Source organism: Stigmatopora argus, chromosome 6 (genome assembly GCF_051989625.1).
Source record: "Stigmatopora argus isolate UIUO_Sarg chromosome 6, RoL_Sarg_1.0, whole genome shotgun sequence".
NCBI classification, from domain to species: domain Eukaryota; kingdom Metazoa; phylum Chordata; class Actinopteri; order Syngnathiformes; family Syngnathidae; genus Stigmatopora; species Stigmatopora argus.
In genome coordinates this window covers 3884163-3910766 of record NC_135392.1, presented here as the reverse complement: position 1 = coordinate 3910766, position 26604 = coordinate 3884163, and the positions used below count along the sequence as shown (strand labels likewise).

Below are 26604 nucleotides of genomic sequence, written 5' to 3'. Positions count from 1 at the left end.
TTGTTGCCAAGCAGACTTTGTGGCCAAAATGGGCTCATAAAAGGACAAGAAATTTACAAGAATTCTGTCAACAAAAGGCACATGGCTTGTTAAATAACATGGCATGTGCGGTTATAAAAGCGAGTATCGGTGTTAAATCCGAAAGGACTCCTTTCATATGGTAGAATGGGCTCACATGGCGTCACATGCTCAAACGCGGCGAGTAGTCCATATGGTATCTGACACAGACATGTGCAATGTGTCTGGAGATGAGGATTTGTGCCAGAGGCTTATTTATGGTGTGGAGGCAACCAAACAAATGGAAAATCGGTGGAACGAATCCAAATAGGCGCTCGTCATCCAAGGTGAACACAAAAGGTGATATCAGCTGGCTGTTAAGCTGTCCTGCACTGATGCAACTAAGGACAGTGGAGTTAAATTGAGAAATACAGGCATTTATTGTGAAAGTACATGAGCAGAAGGCCAGCTGATTGACGTAGTGATCAGCAATCACAGCACAGATGTGCGTCCTGCATAAAATTACCGTATTGGCCTGAATATAAGACAGTGTTTTTTGCATTGAAATGTGACTGAAACTGTCGTCTTAAATTCGGGGTCTAGACATTATACCCATTCACAACGACAGATGGCGCCAGATATATTTTAAGTTGAACACTTTGATGGTTAATGCAGTTATCGCCATTTGTTTGTTTTAGCATAGTAGGTTGGTTCATTTACATTTTAAAAAATAGGAGGCATTTATTTACAAAAGTGATTGCACTTTAGTTTACATGATTAAATGTTTAGATATTAAGATGTGATACAGTTTTTTGCATGATTTGAATGAGGCGAAATAACGTGTTTTTCTCTCGAATAGATTAGATATCTTTATTTATCCCGTATTTTGGAAATTTTATTGTCACAGTAGCAAGAGGGTGAGAATGCAGACACAGGAAAATACATTTTAGACATAAATAGATAGGTAATAAATATGTTAATAAATAAATACATGAATAAATTGATTGTTATAATCATTTGTTTCAGATTTACTGTCATTATTTTCAGTATGAAAATTGAATTTGGTGTTCAAAACGTCTTTTTTTAAACTTGAGTCTTGAAAAAGAGTGGGTCGTCTTATATTCGGGCCAATAGGGTAGCTAGTACGGCAAATTTATTGTCCAATGAACCTGAAGAGAATCCATCTCAATAAAAAAGATAAAAACACCTGATTGGAAAAAGGAAAAATTAAAGCAAATGTGCTAGATGCTATCTCGACAACTCCCACCATTTGCCGATATGCATCATGTGGTTTCTAACAGGGCGTCATTTCACGAGTAACTCCAAATTTGGTCGTTATGGCAGGAAGTAGGGGGCTAAAAAAAGGCGCCAGTGTCACAGCATCGTCGTGGTGTTTCCATATGTTTGAAGTGCAAAACGGGCGTCTTGAATAATCAAGGCCTTCAAAGCTAGATGAAACGGGAGTGGGGGCAACGCGCAAGTCAATGAGGAACTTCAAAAGGCATCCAAGTGCTCGCTCACTTTTACACACATGCACGCACACTGAATCTACATGTAAAAAGCATAAAGTTGGGAGACTGGATTGATGCAATTACTTAAAAAAGGAAATAAAGAAAAACTTCAACTGCAACAAAAGGGTGACAGAAAATGACTGTTTGTCAACTTGTACACGGTTTGGGCCTTCAGTTGTTGACACGGATCCGCGTGACTGGAGATTTTGACACTGTGTACACATGCTAACTACATAGAAAGGCCAGAAGCGACACAAGCAACTTCTGAACTTGGAACTTTGTTGTGATGAGCTGTCAGAAGTCGCTCCAGTGTACGCTAGTGCAGGTTACAGTATGTGGAATTTTCAAATGCAGCTTAATTTCAGCTTAGTTCAGCTACAGCTGAGGGTGGCAATAACCTTTGAATAATTTAATAATCACGTATATCAGGCCTGAATAAATATGACAAGGTTGTGTCATCATTTGAGTTGACCTTATGTGTGTATGTCTGTATGTATATATTTTTTCAGCAACACGCTTATTTATTTATTTTTTATTTATGTATTTAGTTTATTTTTTATTTTTGTATTTTTATTGTTTTATTTTGCATTTTTATTTTTTATTTTTTTATTTTTAATGTATTTTTTTTATTTTTTATTTACTTATTTATTACCTATTTATTCATGTCTAAAATGTATTTTACTGTGTCTGTATTCTCACCCTCTTGCTACTGTGACAACGTAATTTCCCGAATACGGGATGAATAAATTTGTCCAATAAACTTATCCAATCCAATAAACGTACCATATTTTCACGACTATAAGGCGCACCGCATTATCAGGCGCACCCTCAATGAATGACACATTTAAATTTTTTCCATATATAAAGCACACTGGATTATAAGGCGCCCTGTCTATTTTGGATCAAAGACTTTTAAGTGCGCCTTATAGTCGTGAAAATACGGCACATCTTTTGTCCTTGCAAAATTGCCCATCAAAATGAGATTCCGACTCAACTTTGCCATCCAACCATCACATTTCCAATTTAACAGGCAGTCTGTCTCTTCCTGTCTCTTCCTTCCGGCAATTAGAGAATCAATAACTTGATTTACCAGCAAAACACGGCAAAAGTCAATGTTATTTACGTAATACCCGCCTGCGTTCTCTGCGAGCACGCCGTTAGTTGACTTGGCGTGTGGATGCCACGGTTACAAAGCCGTGATGTTTCTCTCTCCCCGTCCATAAGAGACACGCGCCCCGAGCCAAAACAGCCTTTCATCCTGCCAAAGCCATGCATTATTGATGATCAGAGCAAGAACACGAAGACGCGCTCAAACATACGCACTTTCCTCTATGCTGGCCAAAAACATGGATGTGAATTGGCGTGCCAATCAGTGTTCCCTCTAAGCTGCGCGCGTGCGCAATTGCGCACTACTCTCGTCCTCGCTGCGCAGCAGCAATCATATGGCGCGCAGTAAAAAAAAAAAAAAAAAATCGGATTTTTTTTTTTTTTTTTTTTTTTTTTTTTTTTTTTTTTTTTTTTTTTTTTTTTTTTTACCCCTTTCCCCATGATGGCGCCGTTTAAGCGGCAGCAAGTGGCAGTAGCTCTGTCCACTTATGTTTTTCGTGTTTTACAGCATGTTTTACATGAAAAACGGACAGGTCGCCGAATGAACGTTCGGCGGAACGTCCATTCGGCGACCTGCCCGTCTGTCAAACGTCCGTCGGCGAAACGTCTTTAGGCGAATCATCCGAGTACCGATGATGTCGCTCACACTGGTACTCAGTGCGCTCAGGGAGGTTGACTTTCTGCTCAGACCAACGAAAAATTAGAGGGAACATTGGTGCCAATGTATGTGCGCGAGGAAGACTTAACAGGTGGGCCGGCTTCTCGAACGGCGGCCGACCGGGGGAGCCAATCAGAAGCCGGATGACGCCACGACAAGTTGTCATTGGCTCACGGCCGTGGTGTCAACGGGCGCTTTCTTTGGCATGTGTTTGCTCTTTGTGCCCGGCTGAGCAAAACAACACCACACATGTGCGATGCCGTCATTCCCAGCCGTTTGGAGCGTCGGACTGACGCAACGCCCGTTTTTACGACGGAGCCCCGAGCCGGCGGCGAGGCCGACACAAAGACGTAGATTCTTCAGAGGGTTTTCGCTTCCTGAGAACAGGAACAATAACACGGACGGCTGGCGATTTCCCGTCAAATTGAAGCATCTGTTTGCTCAAGGGGGATGCGGCAATTGCATTTGAGGCCGTGTTGGAGTTTTACTGGGACTTGAGAATGCTTCAAGTGAAGCTAGTGGTTAGCAAATCTGAGTCGTCATCAAATGGTGGTGGTTTTTGGAGTCCTTCTTGTGTGAAATATTCAACTTCTGCCTGATCTCGCTTAGATTTTCCTATTGATTTCCAGCTTCCCCTTCCATATTTGGTTGATTGAAGCTTTTAAGTCAGTGTGATACGGCTAGCAGTGTATTTTCTCGCATATAAGCCTTATTTGTCGCTTAAAAAAATGATGACTGAATCGAGGGTACGGCTTATATGCACATAAATTAGACTTGACATGCACAAAACTGCAAGGTGACAAAGGCGAAATGCCATAATGCAAGAAAATGAGGCCGATATGGTCATTAATTTCAAGATAGAGAAAAGATAAACAGATAAAACGCTTCACAAAATTTCTTTTGACGTCTATAAATGAAATTTATTATATTGACCCTAATAATGTGCTTTTGATTCATACACTATATCGGAAAAACAACATGCGATGATTTTTCTTAAGATTTTCCCTTCAAAGTAACACATTTTTACTCCCAATTAAAACCATGAATACGGAGGTGAAAATTATGAATCAGGGCTTATACGCGAGAAATTGTAAAATTTGACGATTTCAAGGCAATTTTATGAAACGCCATAACGCAAGACAATGAGGCCGATATGGTCATCTATTAGAAAATAGAGAAAAGATAAACACATAAAATGCTTAGCACAATTTCTTTTGACGTCTCTGAATTAAATTGATGATATTGACCCTAATAATGTGCTTTTGATTCATACAGTATATCAGAAAAACAACACGCGATGATTTTTCTGAAGATTTTCCCTTCAAAGTAACACGTGTACTCCCTATTAAAACCATGAATATGGAGGAGAAAATTATGAATCAGGGCTTATACGCTAGAAATTGTAAAATTCGACGATTTTAAGGCTTTTACGAAATCCCATAACGATAAAGAGGCCGATAAGGTCATTTATTTCAAAATACAGAAAAGATAAACAGATAAAACGCTTAGCAAAATTTACTTTGACGTCTATGAATGAAATTCAAGAAAAAATAAACCGTATCTTTCATAAAACGTGAAAAAACTCACTTACTTGCCTGCCATTGCTCGCTCAGGGCGCCGCCATCTTACCTCGGGATGACAAACTAGACCACTACGAACACACTTCCTGGTTGTACTGGTCACATGACTTCCTTTTTGACTGTCAAACTGGTTCTAGGCTGGTGAGGATAAACTTTGAGTATACGACAGCATATTAACAACCCAAGCACTACACTTTACATATCTAAGTATGTAAAAGGACATGTTGAACAAATTCATACGATGAGCTTTCACAAATATTCACGGCATTTGAAAGAAAATCCCAGTTTTTGAACTGGCAAAAAACAGAGCGGCCTTTTAGGAGTTTTCTTCCAAAGATAAACTGGCAGATGATTTGCTGCTCTAAGTCCTAAATAGTCTACCGATGATTTATTCTTGTGAGTTTGGGAGGTTGGTCTTGTTGTTAAAATGTGCGATTTACATTTTCCTTACAAAACTACAGCAAATGAAATGTCAAGAATGCTATTTTCAAGCCACGTAAAAACAGAGCAAAGGGGGGGCCTCGGCGAGCCTCGGGGGGTTTGTGCCCTGCATTGATGTTTCTAATGAAGAGCACTGAGCTCCATTGATCCGCCGGGGAGGAGAGTGAGCTGTCAAAAGCAATCAGACAACTCAAAGACCTTTTTTTTTTTCATTGCGGCGCTGAGCTGCCAAAGTGAGCACGATACTGTTGGGGAAGAGAAGGAGGAGCGGCGCAACCTCCCACAGCAGCAGCAACACACACGCAACTTTGATGCCTTGCCTTTCTAGGTCTACATTTTTACTTGTTCAATAAGGGAACACCACCATCTGACAATGAGGACTTCAAAGCGTATAAGCTACTAGTCAATGTCGAAAAGCAATGCAGTAAACCACAGGTGTCAAAGTGGCGGCCCGGGGGCCAAATCTGGCCCGCCGGATCATTTTGTGCGGCCCGAGAAAGTAAATCATGAGTGCCGACTTTCTGTTTTAGGTTCAAATTAAAATGAAGAGTATAGATGTATATTAAATTTCCTGATTTTCCCCCTTTTAAATCAATCATTGCAATATTTTCAATTCAATTTTATTTCTTTTGTGTTTTTAGTTCAAAGCGCATTTTGTAAGATCTAAAAATAAATATATATAACTTGTTCAATAAGGGAACACCACCATCTGACAATGAGGACTTCAAAGCGTATACACTAGTAGTCAATGTCGAAAAGCAATGCAGTAAACCACAGGTGTCAAAGTGGCGGCCCGGGGGCCAAATCTGGCCCGCCGGATCATTTTGTGCGGCCCGAGAAAGTAAATCATGAGTGCCGACTTTCTGTTTTAGGTTCAAATTAAAATGAAGAGTATAGATGTATATTACATTTCCTGATATTCCCCCTTTTAAATCAATCATTGCAATATTTTCAATTCAATTTTATTTCTTTTGTGTTTTTAGTTCAAAGTGCATTTTGTAAGATCTAAAAATAAATATATAGATTTTTCCATTTTCCACTTTAATATTGAACATAATTAAAAAATATATGTTGTTTCCAATTGAAATGAAAAACATGATTAAAAGAAATTTTTCATTACTAAGAAAAAAAAGCTCAAATAAACATTGCTTTAGATCTATAAAGACTGGCTATTTAGGGCTTTTGATCCAATTTTTTTTTTTAATTCTAAATATTAGATCTAAAATGATCCGGACCACATGAAATGGAGTTGACGTTAATGCAGCCCGCGAACCAACCCGAGTTTGACACCCCTGCAGTAAACCAAACTGATGAAAAACAGTCTGAAACTTGTGTTCTAATGATTTTAGCAATGATATGATAAGCTACGGAATTGCCCAAATTGTTCTCATATCTGTCAACTTCTACGTTTTCCCGGATTTGATACGCTTTTTGATCATTTCAAATTGTGTATGCCATATAACAACTTCTGTACGGGAGTATGTTTTTGGAAAACTGATCTCGTTTGACCCATTTTGGCTCTAATCCGGATCGTTTCAGTCACTGGTAGCAGACAAAAACGTCATCGTCGACTGCTAATATTGTCATACTTTAAGCAGGATATGCGCACACACGTCCGCCTTTTCACTATATAAATATAGCGTGTCAGCAAGCAATGTACCCAGACAGTCAAGCTGTCAGCGTCATACAGCGACATCTACAGAATCTTGAATTTACTGCATACTGATTGGGCAACCGGTCCAAAATTTTAGACTTTTAAGTGCGCCCTATGTAAGTAAATATGTGTTGTGTTGCATTTGTACATTTTTTTGTGGCTTGGTAAGATGAATTACAATCATTAATAAGGGGACCAATTGTATGTGTTCATGTGTCGGCAACTTGTTGCTAAGCAAAACCAATTGGGTGCAATGATGAATGACCTACAGACCCACAAATGACTAACTATGGCCTGGTAGTGCAAATTTTTTTTACAAACAGATATTGAATTTATAACTAATATATTTGTTATTGTTTTTCCACACATCACCTCAGTTGCCAATCATGCACTACAGTAATCCCTCGAATATCGCAGCTTCACTACATCGCAGATTTTTGGGGGGGGAATTTTATTTTGTAAATTACATTTTTTGGGGTAGATTCAGAAAAAAATGAAAATCCATGCTGAAACTCGCAAGTGGAAGCCACTCCACTGTCCTCCGCTTGCTACTTATATATATATATATATATATATATATATATATATATATATATATATATATATTTATTTATTTATTTATATGCCGTATTTTCACGACTATAATGCGCACTTAAAAGTCTTAAATTTTCTCCAAAATAGACAGGGCGCCTTATAATCCAGTGTGCTTTATATATGGATTTTTTTTAAATGTGTCACTCATTGAGGGTGCGCCCTATAATGCAGTGCACCTTATAGTCGTGAAAATACGGTATATATATATATCTATATATATATATATATATATATATATATATATAAAAATAAAAACTAATAAATAAATACATATATACATTTTTTTTAAATAGTGGTGACCCTACTTTAATATATTATATATATATATATATATACAGTACAAATAATAAAATTAAAATAAAAACTAATACATAAATAAAAAACATTATTTATTTAATTATTTTATTTTTTTTATTTTTCCGTTTTTCATTTATTGCGGACATGTGTGGTCTACATTAACCGCGATAATCGAGGGATCACTGTAAAAGCCTGTTTTCCAAACATTTTAAACTCTATGTTGTTTATGTTTTTAAGCATTACTTTTTGGTGACATCCACCATTGAATAATAGCATTAAATTAAATGTTCCTTATTTTATTGCACACAAAGTATGATTTTCCTTACCAAGTCAACAAACCGCTTCAAACCAACACATGACTCTTTTCGAAACCCATTTCCCTATCTGCCAAACGAGTCATTTAACATCTGCATTTAGCCGATTAAAATGATCCAGCCCTACTACGCCTATAAAATGTATGGGCTTGAAATAATCATTTGGAGTATGCAAACCACGCGTTCTAATACGCCGCTGCTTTGCCACACAGCCGATAGCATGCGAGCAAGGACACTCCTTTAGTAGACAGCGAGCAATTCCCTCTATTGCACAAATATCCCGGAGCAGCACTATAATCTGACTAGTGACACAGCACCATGCAAAGCATTCAGCCTTTAAAACCTCTGTGACACTGCACCGTGGAGCCCACCACAGTAATTACAGCAGAAACTTGCGGGTTCCCTATTAATACGGCACTCGGTACAATGGGGCACTTTTAATCAGTAGGACTGCGACGGCAGAATAATCTTTCTGGCCCAGTGTGTCGTCACCAGGGAAGCATCGAATTTCCTGCTTTGCATGGACTTAAGAGTGGTTATGAAACCGACTCAAATTTGCAACGCTCCACTCGACGTGTTTTTTTTTCCAAGTATGTGTCAGGGCCTCTGTGGTTAACACGTTGTAGACAACAATTTCTCACGAAAAGTAGAAGGGCAGTTACCGGTTAATGGTCTTTTTTTTAATTTATTTTTTATTAAATTCTCTCTTGCTTACAATTTAAAGGAATTTGCAGATTGCTGGATCTTTACAATATTTATAAATACAGTAATATCTCGCTACTCAGATTGACTATCGCAGATTCTCCACATCGTGGCTTAGATTTACAGTCGTACCTATACTTATGAAATTATTTGGTTTTCGTAACTTGAAAATTTCGTAAGTAGAGGTGTACTTTATATGTAAATTCTCTAATTTGTTCCTTGGTCCTCACACAACTACCAACTAACCCTTTAAAATTGGTCAAAGTGTCCCAATTTTGTATGAAAAATGTGAGGAAACACACAAAAATGAGAGAAAATTACAAGGAAATGATTTATTAACGTCTGAAAATAAATAAAGCATATGAAAATGTGCCCTGCGCCGCTGAAATATCTCCCTCTGCGGCCATTATAGATGTAATACCCGTATTTGTCTGCTAGATGGCGGCAAGAGCCCGTTCTACTAGGGCTGAAAGCCGTCCACTTTGTAGTACATTTTAGACTTTTATGTGTGCCCTATGTGTTAAAATAACGGATAAGGAAATGCATTTACTCTTTGGGGGATGTTGTAACTTGGATTTTTTTGTATCTCGAGTCACTCATTTGCATATAGAACATTTCATAACCTGAAACTTTCGTACCTAGAGGATTCGTAAGTAGAGGTATGACTGTATATACATATTTAATATTTTCCATTACATTGACACCATTGTCCGTCAACCCAAGGAATCCTGATTTTTATTTTTTTACTGCTGCACTAGCAACAAACCTTAAAAAGTAAATATTGTTCGTGTTGCTTTTCAGGAAAGGAAAGTGACTGACAGGAGAAATTTCTAATGCTCTTGCAGCCCAAAATAGTCTTCTTGAAAATGCAGTGAAAAGTAAATAGTGTTTCCACAGGATGTAGTTGCAGGTTCAAGCATTTGAAAAAATAAAAAGTTGATCAGAGACAACAAATTGAAGGCAATCGTGCATGTCTGTCTGACCTGATTGTGGTTCAATATTGGCAGCAGTGGCTTCAACCCTTTAGGCAGAGTATAGACCAGACCAGTATAGAGGGGAAATCATTTAAAAATTAAAAGAACTGGATCAAAAGCCCTAAATATCCAGTTTGTCATAGATCTAAAAGAGAAAAAAATGCTTTTTGAACAAAAAACAACACAAAAAGAAAGAAAATACAATTTTGGATTCATAAAATTGCAATTATTGATTTAAAAAGGGGAACAACAGGAAATATTCCTTATACATCTATCGTTTTCATTTGAATTTACTCATAAAACAGAAAGTCGGCACTCATGATTTATTTTCTCGGGCCGCACAAAATGAGGCGGTGGGCCAGATTTGGCCCCCGTGCTGCCACTTTGACACCAGTGGTATAACTGTATATTGACATTGTACCACTGCTATTATGGGCACAAATACACTTAAAAAACTTCTAATATATCTAAAAAGAACACAAGATTTCAAAGCATGGAAAATAAGTCTTTTTTTAACATGAGATTTGTGCTTTAGTTGCAAAATATAGAATTTTGTGCAATAGTTTGGATCCAAAATTTGCATAGGTATAAAAAATAAATGTCAATAGTGCATCTGCTATTTTTCAGTGCACTCATATACTAGTTTTCACTTTGCAAAAAAAAAGTACTTCACATGAATAATTGACAGAAAATGATGACAACAAAACTATTTCCAGAAATATCATCACTCACCTTGCAACGAGGTAATGCTTTTATTTTGGAGAGATAGACGCTCCTCGGTTAGTTGCTGCACTCTTCTCGCAGATCAAAAATCCTCTACGGGTTCCAAAAATCATTAGTCGAAATTTAATTACTTTTTCAGTAGAAACAGTCGCATGAGAGAGAGCACTTAAGTTCCCCGTTTTAGTGAATGTTTTTGCCTACTGAGAGCTCTTTAAGCGGATAAAAAAATGTAGCTTGCGCTGGATGGCTTTACTGGTTGAAGATTGGCTAAACTCAAGCGATATAATTTCACATTCGTCCAATCAGTTTGCATGGATGGGCGGTGCCGTGACGCGCACTTCACAGACAGCCTGAGAGACAAGCACCGCCCGGTTGTTCTTTAGAAACATTTAAACTAAGACAACGTGGAATATGTCAAGGAAGCGCGGTGCTTTGTTGGTGATGTAGTTGTTATTAGGACAAGCTACAGTTTAGACGCCGTTCTAAAAACTACAAACTTGCCATTAGTAAATGACGTCAGACTGCCTTGCATCAGCGTGTCAGCGTGTCTCTGCGTGTATTGCACTTACCGGCAACTTCGTCACATATTAACCACGTTAGCCCATTTAAAAGTAGATATTTTTCCCCACCGGACGATCAAATGAAGCTCTTCGTTAGCGAAGGCAACCCGCATTGCCTGAAAGTGTTGGCTGCCTTAGATGCAGCCGGAGTGCAATGTGACGTCCAGTTTGTTAACCACGAAGGTAAGAGGGACCCTTTAAAATGGAATAAAACTTAACGTAACGAGAAAGGTATCGAACCTAGATTGAATATTTATTTTGCGTTTTGGTTTGCATCGTTTGAGCCGAGTTTCATCGAGAAAATGACGGTTTGGTTATCACAAAAGCATGTTTTCTACATTCGTTGTACCGGTCTGTCAATCAAATTCAGATGTGACAACCCTGATCACGTGACATTCTTGGACTGTACTAACAATGTACTATTTCGTTCAAATATACTTTGTTATACTTAATTTTTCAGGTCTTTTTACATTACTACATGTATTTTCATCAAAGCATTTTACTTTACAGTTTAAATTAATATGTAGGGAGTAAAAAGAGTAAAAAGTATGTTTCATTTGAACCAGACGTCTCTTTTCTCTAGCAAAAACATTCTGACATAAAAATAAACATTTAATTACAGAGTCAACAACAATTGATATCTTGGGTACTCATAATTCCCCACAAAACAACCAAAAAAAACACACAAAAAACAGTTAGCATAAACAAAAATCAATAGTCCTACAGTTGTGTTTTATTGTTTTATAACAAATATCAAATGGAGAAAGCATTCAGTCAGTGAACATTCAAGTTTGAAATGCGCCTTTAAGGTGAAACTTCATGTAAAAAATGTGTTTGAACAACAGGTTACAAAAATTTACGATGTGGTAAAACAAGTCAGACGAATATCTGAATTATTATTCATCTACCCACCCCGGAATGGACTGCTCGTCCCAGATGTTTGCTTTTTCTTCATTATCCAGATCCCGGGAATCATTAAGCCATCACCATCTGGCATGTCGCTCTTGTACAGTATATGGAAAAATTAAGCTTGTGCATTATTTTGAAATATTTTCAAGAATTTAAATATATTCATTTTTTACATTTTAATAGAATTCCATCGTGGAGAAGTGACATGCCGTGGTCAATCTTCCTAGTTTGTTGTTATTGTTAAACCCGGGGTCATTTACAAAGACAATACTGTGTCACTAATTCTATGATTTGTTTTAAAATTTTTCTTTTTCTTAGATAGACTTGTGCCTTTCCTGAGCCATCCAACTTTACCAGTCTTACTCCTCCCCAACGGACAGCACCTTTTCAGCCCCAATGCCATATGCCGGTCAGTAAAATTCAGTTATCCCTTCGTTTTTAATGAAGGCGTTCATTGAAACGGCCCTCAAACCTTTCTAAAATACGCTTAGTGTATTTACTCGCATGTAAGCCGCCCGTGCGTATAAGCCGCACCCTTAAAATTGGCTTAAAATTGTTGAATTTTACAATTTCTCGCGTATATTACTGCGATAGTTGTCACTTTCGAACAAGAAATTAAAAGAAAAAAAATCAAAGCGGAATTTTGTTTTATTTCATAATCACAAATGTAGTCATTGCCTTTCAAAAAGGAAATAGACGTAAGCACAACATGAATTGTGTCCGTAGTCTTTTTATGCACATATAAGCCGTACCCACGATTCAGTCATCATTTGTTGTCCGAAAAATGCGGCTTATATGCGAGTAAATACGATATATTCCTTGTTCTTTTAGTTACATGTTTGAAGTGAGCGGACAAGAATGCGACGAGGCTTGCAATCAGTGGCTCGAATGGGAGGCCACAGAACTTCAGGTAGACTGCTATTTTTAAACTCCAGACTTTCTCATTTTTGCTGCCAAACTGTTGCACAAAACTCTCTAAAAGATGCAAATGATTTTCCAGTCTTGCGTCTGCACATTCTCACTCGCAAAATCCGCTTACCGTGCTCCAGCGTGTCTTTGGAGCCGTTACGGATTTAGATTGTGTGAATAACAATCAGTCAATTGTTTTTTTTTTTCCTCAGCTGTAACAAGGAGTTACATTTCCTCTGTAGTGAATGTCTCTTGTTTTTTTTTGTCCAGCCTGCCTTGCTTCAAGCCCTTCACATAGCGGTGCTTCAAGGGAAAGAATCGGAGGCCATCAAAGTTCTGGCAGGGCCCCTCAGCTACTTGGACCAAAGCTTGAGCAAGGCTACCTCGCTTTATTTAACTGGGGTACCACAAACTATCCCTTCGTCAAAATGTGTAGTACTATATATCAAGGGTGTCAAACTCGGGTTGGTTCGCGGGCCGCTTTAATGTCAACTTGATTTCACATGGGCCGTACTATTTTAGATATATTTAGATTTTTTTTTAAATAAATGGATTAAAAGAACTGGATTAAAAAACCCTGAATATTCAGTTTTTTTATAGATCTAAAACAATGTTTATTTTAGCTATTTTAAAAATATTTTTAGATTTTACAAAATGATTTTTGAACTAAAACACAGAAAAAAATGATTAAAAATTGCAATTATTGATTTAAAAGGGGGAAAATCAGGAAATTTAACATACATCTATACTCCATTTAATTTGATCCTAAAACAGAAAGTCGGCACTCATGATTTACTTTCCCGGGCCACACAAAATAATGCAGCGGGCCAGATTTGGCCCCCGGGCAGCCACTTTGACACATGTGGTATATATGAAGGGGAGAGCAGGGTTGACTGTCACACTTGCTACCATTTGGCCACAAGAGGGCGGTTTTGGGCGATATCAGTATTGAAATGATTAGATTTGCGCACCCCCAAAAATCTAAGTCACATTTGTACTCCCTATTAAAACCGTGAATATGGAGGTGAAAATTCTGAATTAGGGCGCGTCATATATGAGAGAAATCATAAAATGTAACGATTAAGGCAATTTTAAGGGTGCGGCTTATACGCGGAGCCGATCAATATGCGAGAAAATACGTTGGTTTTCAGAAGTTATTACTGTAGAGCCAATTACTTTGTTTAAAGGTAAATTTCCAAATTGTCAAGAGTCAATAGGGTTCTAGTTATGAAAGTGCAACCATTGAAAAGTATGAGAACAAAGCTATAGTTTTTATTCCCATTATACTTTGCACTTCACTTTTGCGAATATCACTTTTGTTTTTTACAGGAAGTTGTTACGGTCGCTGATCTCGTTGTGTGTGCCGCACTGCTACCCATTTTGTCCACGCCAGCTCTCGATTCAGGTAGGAAGGAGTCACTGGTCACTTTTGTGGACCTCTTTGTTAGCATTAGCTTAACTCATTCACTGGCAGCCCAGGTCACAGACCTAAGAGTTGTAGTAGTTAGTAAAATAGGGAAATTGTTATTGAAAATAGCTATTGTACGTCTATTGCCATCAATGGCAGCCAAAAATTAAGCTACCTGAGGTCAGAAGATAAAAATTGGGCATCAGTTACTAGAATTTTTTCAATTTGTTGTCATTTGATAAAGTTTTAATTATTCTAAATATATTTTATTTATATTTATATTTTTTCTACTCATGGCATTTTTAATTTGCAACAAAAAATTTTTTTTTATTGCTACCGTATTTTCACGACTGTAAGGTGCACTCAAAAGTCTTAAATTTTCTCCAAAAAAGACCGGGCGCCTTATGATCCAGTGTGCTTTATATATGGGAAAAAAAATGTCATTCATTGAGGGTGCGCCTTATAATGCGGTGCGCCTTATAATGCGGTGCGCCTTATAGTCGAGAAAATGCGGTATTTAAAGATGTTTTCCCCCCAAAATTTCTCCTTCAAAGAATTATAACATTTTATTAGAAATATACATACTTTTTCATTGCCCATTACAAAACTAATACTAGATATGGATGTAAAACGTGGGTCGCAAAATATGGTCCCTTACGGGGCCTCCATTAGCTCTTGGGGCACAAGTACAAGACCCCTTTCTTGAATGCCACAAAACATTTAAGAAAAAACAAATCATAACTCATGTATGTGCTTATTTAGCTCCTCCTCGGAGAGATTGCAAATTTTGACACCTTGAAATGAAATGAAATTTGCCCTTCCCAGGGAAAGACAAGACTTTGAAGCTTTGGTTCACGCGTGTGGCCTCCTCACAGAGCTGCGTGACGGCATCTCACAAAGTGCTGAAGGGAAAAGGCCTGCAGGCGTTGAAAAGCTTCATGCAGAGGCAGCCCGTGCCGCAGAGCGGCCAGTGGCGAGGCAGCACGCAGCCTTCCAACGGCAGCCCCGTCGAGGTATGCCACATCGGCGCAGATCAAAAATGAACTCGAATGAGGCATACTCGCAGATCGACGCTGCAGCGCCCCTATCCTGTCAACGGATACTATAACTCAAAAATTGAATCGTTCGTTTATTGTTTTAAGTGCTTAATTCTTGTTTAAAGTACCATACCGTCTTTTCTGTGTTGAGAATGAGGAAGGGGAACGTGCAGTGTCAGAGGAAGAAATGGAAGCCGCCGCTCTGATCTGGAATAAAGGTTCAAACAGTCCCTCAGCAGTCATAGACAGACGCCATCCGATGTATGTTACGTTTGCTACACAATCATACCATTTTATTTTCTTTATCAATCCATTGCTTTGCTTTCAGTCTGCCGCAGGAGGGCAAACGAAACATTCTGCTGACCAGTGCCTTGCCCTACGTTAACAACGTGCCCCATCTGGGCAACATCATCGGCTGCGTTCTCAGCGCTGACGTCTTCTCCAGGTGCGAAAGAGGGAAAATGCATATTCAGTAACTGTCATATAAGTTTGTATGTGCATTAATGGTGTTAATTGAACCAGTTCTACGTAAATTACCATATTTTGTTGCATACGCCGTATTTGTCGCTCAAAATAATGACGACTGAATCGAGGGTACGGCTTATATGTGCACAAATTAGACTTGACATGCACGAAACTGCAAAGTGACAAAGACGAAATGACATCACGCAAGACAATGTGGCTGATACGGTCATTTATTTCAAAATAGAGAAAAAAAATAAACATAAAATGCTAAACAAAAGTTATTTTTATGTCTATGAATGAAATTCAAGTAAAAAAAGTATCTTGCATAAAACGTGAAAAAACTCACTTACTTGTGCCTGCCATTGCTCACTCGGGGCGCCACCACCTTAACTTTTACTGGTAGTTAAACGTGCAATGACTGGCTAGACACGAGTAGCCTTTATACATGTGTGCGTAGTGTTTACCATGTCAGTACATCCCAATAGTTGTTAAGGCTGATCGAAGGTCTTTAAAATCGATCATTAAAATATCAGGCTACATACCTGCGTAATGTGTACCTCCTGCTATTATTGCACCCAGCGACAATGGTGAAAAGTAGACCGCTACGGAAACACTTCCTGGTTGTACTGCTCAAATGACTTTTACAATTTTCTTCTACAAGGTACGGCCGATTACGAGGATGGAACTCGCTGTTTGTTTGCGGGACAGACGAGTACGGCACGGCCACAGAAAACAAAGCCCGTGAGGAAGGCCTGACCCCCCAGCAGATCTGCGACAAATACCACGCCATTCACGCCAGCATCTACGAGTGGTTCCAAATAGACTTTGACTTCTTTGGAAGGACCACAACTGAAAAGCAGACAGAGTAAGTAACAAGATGGTTTAACATAGGACAGCTTTCTCATTTTAGATTTAAAATGCACACAGTCTTTTTTTGGTAAACCTGGAGTATTGTTGCAGTTTTATTTCTGTTAAATAAGCTGTAATGTAACCATGTCAATACAAAAGAATCACTCTTCTTCCATTAATAGCAGATCTTGATCCGCAACATTACCACAGAAGCTATTTTGTTGCCATGTGAATTAGAAAACAGCCCACTGACTTAAAGACAATTTTTTTTGTGTAAAGAGCTTTCTCTTTTTGATCCAACTATATTTTTATTCCGTTGACCTCTCCCTGTTCCAATACCATTTTAAAGTTCCTAAAGCTAAGTCCACTTCGATTCTTCAATGTTTTCATTTTCGTAGAGTTGATTTTTTTGTTCTCAGGCTGACTTTGTGCTCCAATTTTTGTCGCCCAGAATAGCGCAAAACATTTTCTGGCGGCTTCACGAGAATGGCTTTCTGATGGAAGACACGGTTGAACAGCTGCGGTGTGAGAAATGTCAGCGTTTCCTCGCTGACCGCTTTGTGGAAGGCACCTGCCCTTACTGCAACTACCCGGACGCCCGCGGCGACCAATGCGACAAGTGCGGGCGACTCATCAACGCAGTGGAACTCAAGGTGGGCGCTTCGGCGAAATATTTGGAGCGTGATTTTGGAAGTCACTTTAAATCAAGCTGTCTAAGAACCAAGTCAACGTCTGCGTGTAGGCACCTCACTGTAAAGTGTGTGGACAAACGCCAGTCATCCGCTCATCCAAACATCTTTTCCTGGACCTTCCGAAGGTAAATGGTTTTCAGTGTTTTTCATTCAAGGCTGCATGAGCACTGCAAATCTTTATTTTGTCTGTTCTACTCTCCAGTTAGAGCCTCAGTTGGAGCACTGGCTGGATAAATCCACTAGCAGCGGAGACTGGACGACCAATGCCAAACAGATCACTCGCTCCTGGCTCAGAGATGGACTCAAACCTCGCTGCATCACTAGAGACCTGCGTTGGGGGACGCCAGTACCTCACCCTGACTTTAAAGAAAAGGTCTGCTCATTTTTTGTTTTCTTTTTGTTTTGCGTCTGCATTTCCATGATGGCAATATCACGTTAAAAGTGTCGCATTTTCCAATTGGGAGAAAAGCATGACTGACCGAATTTTCAAATATAAAGTTCTAATGTTTCTTCTAGGTTTTCTACGTGTGGTTCGACGCCCCTATCGGTTATGTTTCTATCACGGCCAACTACACAGAAAAATGGGAGCACTGGTGGAAGAATCCGGATAAGGTAACACAGAATTTGTCTTGATTTCTGTGATAAGCTTCTTAGTATGTTGCATTGGCAGACACGACTTCAAATCCCACAGATAGAATGAAATAAATATCACGCTTTTAGCGGCGACGATACGAGATCCAACAGATGAAAAAGAAAAATCCAACAGTTAGCCCTTGTAGGCAATGTCTTCATTCACATAGATTCATCTCATCTCTTTCCATCTAAAACCTTCTGGATTGAGCGATTGCTATGTGTGTACATGTGTGTAAATGTGTGTATGTGTGTGTTTAGGGTGGGGGCTGGGAAGAGCTGATAAGTCCTCTTTGAACGGGATGATCTCACGATGATCTAATATGATGTCATCTTCAAGTGGCAGTGTTGTTTGTGTGCCACCAGGTGGAGCTGTACAACTTTATGGCCAAGGACAACGTCCCGTTCCACAGTGTGGTGTTTCCCTGCTCCCTCTTGGGAGCTCAGGACAACTACACACTGGTTAATCACTTAGTCGCCACGGGTACGCATTTAGAATTGCAGTCATTAACATTTTTACTTGTTGAATAATTGAGAGTGGCATGATTAATTCATGATGCAACCACAACCGGCATGTAATATTCTGATTTGTGTGCAGAATATCTAAATTATGAAGACACCAAATTCTCCAAAAGCCGCGGCGTCGGTGTCTTTGGCGACATGGCGAAGGATACGGGCATCCCGTCCGACGTGTGGCGCTTCTATTTGCTCTACGTGCGTCCCGAGGGGCAGGACTCGACGTTTTCGTGGGCCGACATGGCGCTGAAAAATAACTCTGAGCTGCTCAACAATTTGGGGAACTTCATTAACAGGTTGGTGACTCAATCAAAGAGTACGTGACTTATGATAAAGATGTTATCTTTTCCTTTAAGACTGAAATAAAACAGGCATACCGTATTTTCTCGCATATTAGCCGCCCCCGCGTATAAGCCGCACCCTTAAAAATGCCTTAAAATTGTTGACTTTTACAATTTCCCTCGTATAAGCCGCCCCCTGATTCACAATTTTCACCTCCATATTGATGGTTTTAATAGGGAGTACAAATGTGTTACTTTGAAGGGAAAATCTTAAGAAAAATCATCGCACTTTGTTTTTCTGATACACTGTATGAATCGAAAGCACATTATTAGGGTCAATATCATAAATTTCATTCATAGATATACTTTAATAAAAGGAGAGACATCGGAAACATAATCTAGCGATAACTTGCAAGTGAGAATCGGTCCTGGCTCGCACATAATCAATACACTTAAGGTTATCTTATTCAAACAATTGCATAAGCTAACCGAATTACACAATTAAGGTAAAAAAAACAACTGCAAAAACAATTGCAACCAAAAACAAATGCGTAAGAATTTGCACAAGTAAGCATAATAATTTCCATAAAAGGTGAAACGAGCGACAGTATTTTAAAACAATATGCGAGTATTTTCGGAAGTTGATTTGATTCCGGCCATCTGCCGGAATCCAAGTCAAAGCAATTTCAGAGTCCTTCACAGATCTTCATTGCGAACTCAGATCAACAGACCTCAGCCCGGGACTGTGTGATCTGTCAGGTCAATAGTCCTCAAAACAATTAAATGTCCTCGGGGCCAGCTGCAGGGGAGAAGTATTATACTGAGCTTTTAATGTTTCACATATATATATATATATATATATATATATATATATATATATATATATATATATATATATATATATATATATAACGATTAATATTCCACACATACATATAATGATTAATGCGCACATATATAATAATGTTCCAGAATAACCCCAACAGACGTTAAAATAAATTTTCTTTAGCGTTCTATCGGTTTAGCTTTTTTCCATTTTGAAATAAATGACCGTATCGGCCACATTGTTTTGCGTTATGATGTTTCGTCTTTGTCACCTTTCAGCTTCGTGCATTCAAGTCTAATTTATGCGCATATAAGCCGTACCCTCGATTCAGTCGTCATTTTTTGGGGCGACAAATACGACATATATGCGAGAAAATATGGTACTTGTCCGTCATCACAAAGTGAGCTCAGGCTGTCGCTGACAAATGCATGATTTCTTCTTAGTCGAAACGAGTTTCTCTTTCATCCAGTCAACGTGAATTGAAAAGGAGGCTAATTCATTTAAACATCTGGTCCAATTAGGATCGCAGATTGTTGGAGACGCAACTATTTCAAGAGATTCTCCCTGCGTTTTGTAAATATGTTTGGGATGGTGTAATATCACACCCAATTAGCCCATCTCGTCATGACTTCAAAAAAAATGTGGTTAAATTCCACATCTCATCATATGTTTCCCTTTTGACTTATTTTTTTCAAAGCACCTTGATCTTCAAAAATTCTCAGGCAGCAAACGTTAAGGCCTTAATTGGGTTTAAAAGATCTTAAACTGCATCCAGCCGGAGGTGCTCGGATGAAAACCAGACTTCAGATCGTGACGTCATTAATATGACGATATCCCACGCTGTCAACATTCCGGGCACGCCAAAATTGAAAACTACGGTTCAGGTTAAAGTACGCTTTACCGTTCGTCGCGTGACGATCTCGTCAAAAGCGTTTTTTGGACGGAATTCCGTCAAACGCGTTGCGTCAGGACCGAGGATCCCACTGATGAGCGCATACAACTCCGCCCGATGATTTGTAGTGAAGAGGCTCAAAGGGAGAGCTCTTATGTTCGTTTACATCAGCAGAGCACACAGCATATATAATTTATCGGCAATTAGCGTGGCGGCTAGCCCTCGTTTTTCTTCTGTAGCACTCTCCCCCGTTGATTCTTGGCCGGCTTTCCCGCTCTCTTGACGACCCCTCTTGCTTTTCTGTGGTTTTTCACCCTACTTCAACCTCTCTGCCTCCCCCAAAATCTCTACCAACTCAATTCTCTAGAGCCGGCATGTTTGTTTCCAAGTTCTTTGATGGCCGCGTGCCTGACATGGAGCTGCAGCAGGAAGATAAGAAGCTCTTGGCTTTAGTGGGCTGGGAGCTGCAGCAGTACATCCAGCTTATGGACAAAGTCAAGTAAGACTGCTTGAATTATGCACAGTATATTTTTACATGACTTTTTTTTTTTACAAAAAAAAAATATTCATCGCCATTGGCGGGGATAGAGGTCCAATGCATTTTGAACTGGGAGGGGGCGGAATGTCTGGTAAAAAATAGATTGGACTTGTGCCGTCGTCAATAGCAGTCAAAGAGTCAAGCGGTGAATTGAAGTGGCGTTTTCATGTTCCCACCAGAATCCGTGACGCTCTCAAGCACATCCTCAACATCTCTCGCCATGGTAACCAGTACATCCAAGTAAATGAACCTTGGAAGAAGATCAAGGGAGGAGATGGAGAAAGGTGAGATCACGATGACCAGTTGGAGCCAAAGCCATCACATTTTGGATTGGATTGGATTGGATAACTTTATTCATCCCGTATTCGGGAAATTTCATTGTCACAGTAGCAAGAGGCTGAGAATACAGACACAGCAAAAGACATTGTAGACATAAATAGATAGGTAATAAGTAAGTTAATAAATAAATACATAAATAAGTAAATAAATAAATACATAAGCGTGTTGCTGAAATATATGTATATATACATATATGCATATATATACACATATATATACACATATATATATATATATATATATATATATACATATATACATACATACATACATATATACATACATACGTACATATATATACATATATATACATACATATATATATACATACATATATATATATACATATATACATACACATATATATATACATACAAATATATACATACATATATATATATACATACATACATATATACATACATATATACATACATATACATACATACATATACATACATACATATACATACATACATATATACATACATACATATATACATGTATACATGCATACATACATAAATATACATATGCATACATACACATAGATGTACATGTATACATACGGTTAATCTTAACATTCAGCCATTTGTTTTGTTAAAGAGTTACATTTGTATTTACAGTGAAATTCAGTATCCTACATTAAATCAAAATCAAGGTTCCTGCAGGGCCATGAAATACCTTGTCTTAACTACATTCATCTTGATAGTGTGTGAATTTTTTCCGGTAGTTTTTGAATTTTTTAACCTGTTATAGGGCTAAATAATTTAAAAAGATAAATATACATGATCCAGAGTTTCCACATATGAAGACACCAGGTCGGAAATTTTCTAACATTCTAGGAGTTGCCTTTTTTATTTTTTGCAAAGTTAGCAATTAAATTGGCATTAAATTATTTTGTAAGTAGTCTTAAAAAAATTAACATTTCAATTTATGAAACCTGAAAAAAACAACTGTATCTGGCAATCACTTGCCTTTTTTGGACACATGTTCGTTCATTCACTTTCTCCCTAATTTGAAATTCAATTTTAAAGGAGCAGTAACACGAATCTATCATTTCCCCCCTTCAGGCAGCGCGCGGGCGCCGTCACCGGCGTGTCCGTCAATGTCGCCTGCTTGCTGTCCGTCATGCTGCTGCCCTACATGCCAGCGGTCAGCCAAACCATCAGGGATCAACTCAACGCGCCTCATTCTTGCGTCAGCACCTTGCTGCGCGACAAGGGCGCCTTCACGCGCGTCCTCAACGCCGGCCACGTCATCGGCACAGTGAGTACGAGTGCGGTGCAAATTGGGCAAACTTGAATTGCATGCCCTGCACACTTGTTAAATAACACACTGAATTGAATTGAATGCCTTTATTGTCGTTATACAAGTACAATGAGATTGAAAGCTTGAAACTGCATACAAAATAAATAGGGATAAAAAGAATTCTATATAAAATTAGATATTATAAAAATGTATCAATGGTCAGGTTTCACATTTTTGGATGCAAAATTTAAAATTTATTTCAGATTTTTGCTGTCATGTTAGCTTTTTTTTAAATTACTTATATTTATATAAAATTAAATATTATAAAAATGTATCAATGGTCGGATAGGCGTTTTCACACATTTTTGGATGCAAAATTTAAAATTGATTTCAGATTTTTTCTGTCATGTTAGTTTTTTTTATTACTTATATATATTTATATAAAATTAGATATTATAAAAATGTATCAATGGTCAGATAGGCGTTTTCACACATTTTTGGATGCAAAATTTAAAATTGATTTCAGATTTTTTCTGTCATGTTAGTTTTTTTTAAATTACTTATATAATAAAAATGTATCAATGGTCAGATAGGCGTTTTCACACATTTGGATGCAAAATTTAAAATTGATTTCAGATTTTTGCTGTCATGTTAGTTTTTTTTATTACTTATATATATTTAAATAAAATTAGATATTATAAAAATGTATCAATGGTTAGATAGGCGTTTTCACACATTTTTGGATGCAAAATTTAAAATTGATTTCAGATTTTTGCTGTCATGTTAGTTTTTTTTATTACTTATATATATTTATATAAAATTAGATATTATAAAAATGTATCAATAGTTAGATAGGCGTTTTCACACATTTTTGGATGCAAAATTTAAAATTGATTTCAGATTTTTTCTGTCATGTTAGGTTTTTTTTAATTACTTATATATATATATATATAAGTATATATATATATATATATATATATATATATATATATAAGTATATATATATATATATAAGTATATATATATATATATATATATATATATATATATATATATATATATTACTATATATATATATATAAATAAATATTTATATACAATTAGATATTATAAAAATGTATCAGTGGTCAGATAGGTGTTTCCACACATTTTTGGGTGCAAAATTCATAACCGATTTCAGATTTTTTGCTGTCATGTTAGTTTTTTCTAATTACTTTTAAACGTTGCTATCCTCGTTTTCTTAAAAAGAAAACAACAAATACTGACAAACTCACAAATATTGACTAGCAGGGAAATTCTTTATTCTCCTTTTAGGTGAGTCCGTTGTTCCAAAAACTGGAGGTGGAGCAGATTGAAGCTTTGAAGAAGAAATTTGGCGGAAAACAGGTATTTAATAGCCAAGGATTCAGGTTGACTCACTTATGGAAAATAGCAGCTAACACTAATGTCTCCCTTTGCAAACGGACTGAATACTTGCTTGAACCACAAAAAAGACAATAGATCCTTTGTATTTTATGAAGGAATTCGATTGTTAAAAGACTTATCTAAACCTTTTTATCAACCGCCTTCTTCTAGCCTGAAGATGAACCACCAAAAAAGAAGGTAGCACTTGTGTTGTGTGCGTTGAGTCCACCGTGTTACTGTCACCGACCATTAGTGCATGTTTTCACAAAACTAGGAGCTCATTTCTTTGTTGTCTTTTCGCCGTGAGTCCAGTGTCTGTTTGTGAAATCCCATCGACACCTCGGCAGTTTGTTGAAAACCGAGTCAGTCGGCCCTCTGAAATAACACGGCGTATGTTTCCTTTGCGATGGCAGGCGCCGACTCAAAACGCCGCCGGCCCTCAGTCGGCTGCCGCTGTTGCCGCTGCGTCCGCCCCTGCGATGGAAGAGAATGCCGGAGCAGACCCGGAAAAAGCACGGCAGCTGACGCAGGCTGTGGCTGAGCAGGTGATGTCTTCATGTAATTGGACCTCGGAAAACTGGAGTTTGTTTTCATATGAAATCCTACACACCAGGATTCCACAATATCCCCAGTTCAGGATTTATATTAGAAACAGGGTGTCCCACGGGGTTATTAACGTTATGAAAAAAAGATGAAAACTATAATTAGGGTGGGAAAATCATTAGCTCCAATGAATAAAATCTGGGTAGAAAAAACATTAGCTACAATGAATAAAATCTATGCTTACAAATATATTTTAAATTGTATGTGTGATTAAAACGCTAACTAAATCAAATTGAAATTAAAGACACTAGCTTATTTGTTATTGTTTTTAAATTTTAAACCCTTTTTTTGAGAAAATAATGTGTTCAAAATCAAATTTATGCTGAATTATTGTAATGCACTCATTAATTTTTTGCTATATCATTTTTGCTTTTAATCATTAGCTACAATGAATAAAATCTATGCTTATAAATATATTTTAAATTGTATGTGTGATTACAAAGCTTAGTCAATCAAATTGAAATTAAAGACACTAGCCCATTTGTTATTGTATTTAATTTTTTTCCACGGTAGAATTATGTATTCAAAATCAAATTTATGCAGAACTATCGTGACATTTGTTATTGTTTTAAATTTTTTACACAAGTTTTTTGGTAAAATAATATATTAGAAATTAAATTTATGCTGAATTATCGTAATAAACCCATTAATTTTTTGCTTTATCATTTTTGCTTTTAAACATTGGCTACAATGAATAAAATCTATGCTATAAATATATTTTAATCTGTATTTGTGTGATTAAAAAGCTTACTAAATCAAATTGAAATTAAAGAAACTAGCCCATTTGTTATTGTATTTAATTTTTAAACCCTTTTTTTTGGTAAAATAATGTATTCAAAATCAAATTAATGCTGAATTATCATAATAAACTCAATTAAATATTTGCTTTATCATAATGCTAGGTAATGTTAATGAAGGGACAGGGATACATTTGGACTACCTTATATTAGTATACTTATTTACTGGCAATGATTTACGTTGCTGTTGCTCTTACATGGATTACAATACATTGTAGCCTTTACTGATGTCTTATTTTGACTTGAAATAATTTACAAAAACACTTGTCTTCACTCCCAGGGCGAAAAAGTGCGAGCCCTGAAAGCGCAGAAGGCCGACAAGGCGGCGATCACAGCCGAGGTGTCTCAATTGTTGGAGTTGAAAAAGCAGTTGGCGCTGGCGGAGGGCAAAAGTCCCGAACCCGCAGCAGTCAAGGGCAAGAAGAAGTGAGATACACACAATAAAGAAGTCACCAGCGGAGACGGAGGAGGCGGTTAGCGGTAGGCAAGGGTGATGGGAACAAGCGTGGAAGCTTAATAGCGGCAAAAGGGGAACATGATGTACACGGGGAGATGAGGATGTTAGCCAAAGGCAAAGCCGTGACGGGATCTGAGACAACGCGGTCTTGGCACCGAAGGCTAATATATTGCTAGCGAGGCCGGCGGGGAAATGAAAACACACAAAAGGGAGCCAAATGAATTCCGTTACAGAATGGAGGGATTTTTCACAAATCCCTACACCAAGTCAAACTGATTTGATACTCTCCGTTACATACTCAAACATTTCGCATCAGCCTCACAAGGTGTGCTGTTGAAAATGTTTTTTTAGAGCGCATTAAAATGACCTGGCTATCAATTTAGCTTTTTTAAATGGCTAAAATTGGTCCCTATGTACTGTGATGCCATGTTACCGCCTTGTCAATCATGTTACCACGTTTTAATAAATACAAATCATGCATTTACAAGCAAAGAAAAATCTCTTTAATTGCAAATTTGGGATTACAGTGACAAGATATAAATGTTAAAAGTACAGTTATTATTGAATCTTTTAAAAAACATGCATATCCATGTATTAAGAAAGTAGAAATAAACAGTACAAATGTGTACAGTAAATATGAAGTTTTAGAAAAATAGCTTCTGGATACTACATATCACCGTTTTTTTTTT

The 26604-nt window shown here is 37.6% G+C and overlaps 2 protein-coding genes across 3 annotated transcripts in view; one reads left to right on the top strand and one right to left on the bottom strand.

Annotated features, from left to right (window-relative positions):
- The window catches only part of arhgap9 (Rho GTPase activating protein 9), a 37970-nt gene extending 27131 nt beyond the window's left edge, over window positions 1-10839 (bottom strand). The window contains 1 exon segment of the mRNA XM_077603776.1: window positions 10562-10839. The gene's annotated coding sequence lies outside the window, so the exon portion shown is untranslated.
- Window positions 10840-11070: 231 nt separating this feature from the next.
- Window positions 11071-26600, top strand: mars1 (methionyl-tRNA synthetase 1). 2 transcript variants are annotated; one of them, XM_077601961.1, is made up of 22 exons: window positions 11071-11295; window positions 12340-12430; window positions 12853-12931; window positions 13201-13332; window positions 14260-14335; window positions 15164-15351; window positions 15527-15636; window positions 15704-15820; window positions 16502-16705; window positions 17141-17342; window positions 17432-17506; window positions 17584-17754; window positions 17898-17993; window positions 18378-18495; window positions 18610-18823; window positions 20894-21025; window positions 21244-21348; window positions 22477-22672; window positions 23969-24040; window positions 24230-24256; window positions 24472-24603; window positions 25739-26600. In XM_077601961.1, the coding sequence occupies exons 1-22, from the start codon at window positions 11193-11195 to the stop codon at window positions 25886-25888; spliced, it is 2790 nt and encodes a 929-aa protein (XP_077458087.1). In that variant the 5' UTR covers window positions 11071-11192; the 3' UTR covers window positions 25889-26600. The 2 variants fall into 2 exon arrangements, with proteins under 2 accessions (XP_077458087.1, XP_077458086.1); XM_077601960.1 differs by lacking the exon at window positions 24230-24256 and having other exon boundaries at window positions 11073-11295.
- Window positions 26601-26604: the final 4 nt, after the last annotated feature.

Excerpts from the sequence above, each read along its gene's own strand:
- mars1 (XM_077601961.1), top strand. The coding sequence starts at position 11,193 with ATGAAGCTCTTCGTTAGCGAAGGCAACCCGCATTGCCTGAAAGTGTTG. Across the intron at positions 12,932-13,200 it reads GGGAGGCCACAGAACTTCAG|CCTGCCTTGCTTCAAGCCCT; the intron begins GTAGACTGCTAT and ends TTTTTTGTCCAG. Across the intron at positions 18,824-20,893 it reads TTGGGGAACTTCATTAACAG|AGCCGGCATGTTTGTTTCCA; the intron begins GTTGGTGACTCA and ends TCAATTCTCTAG.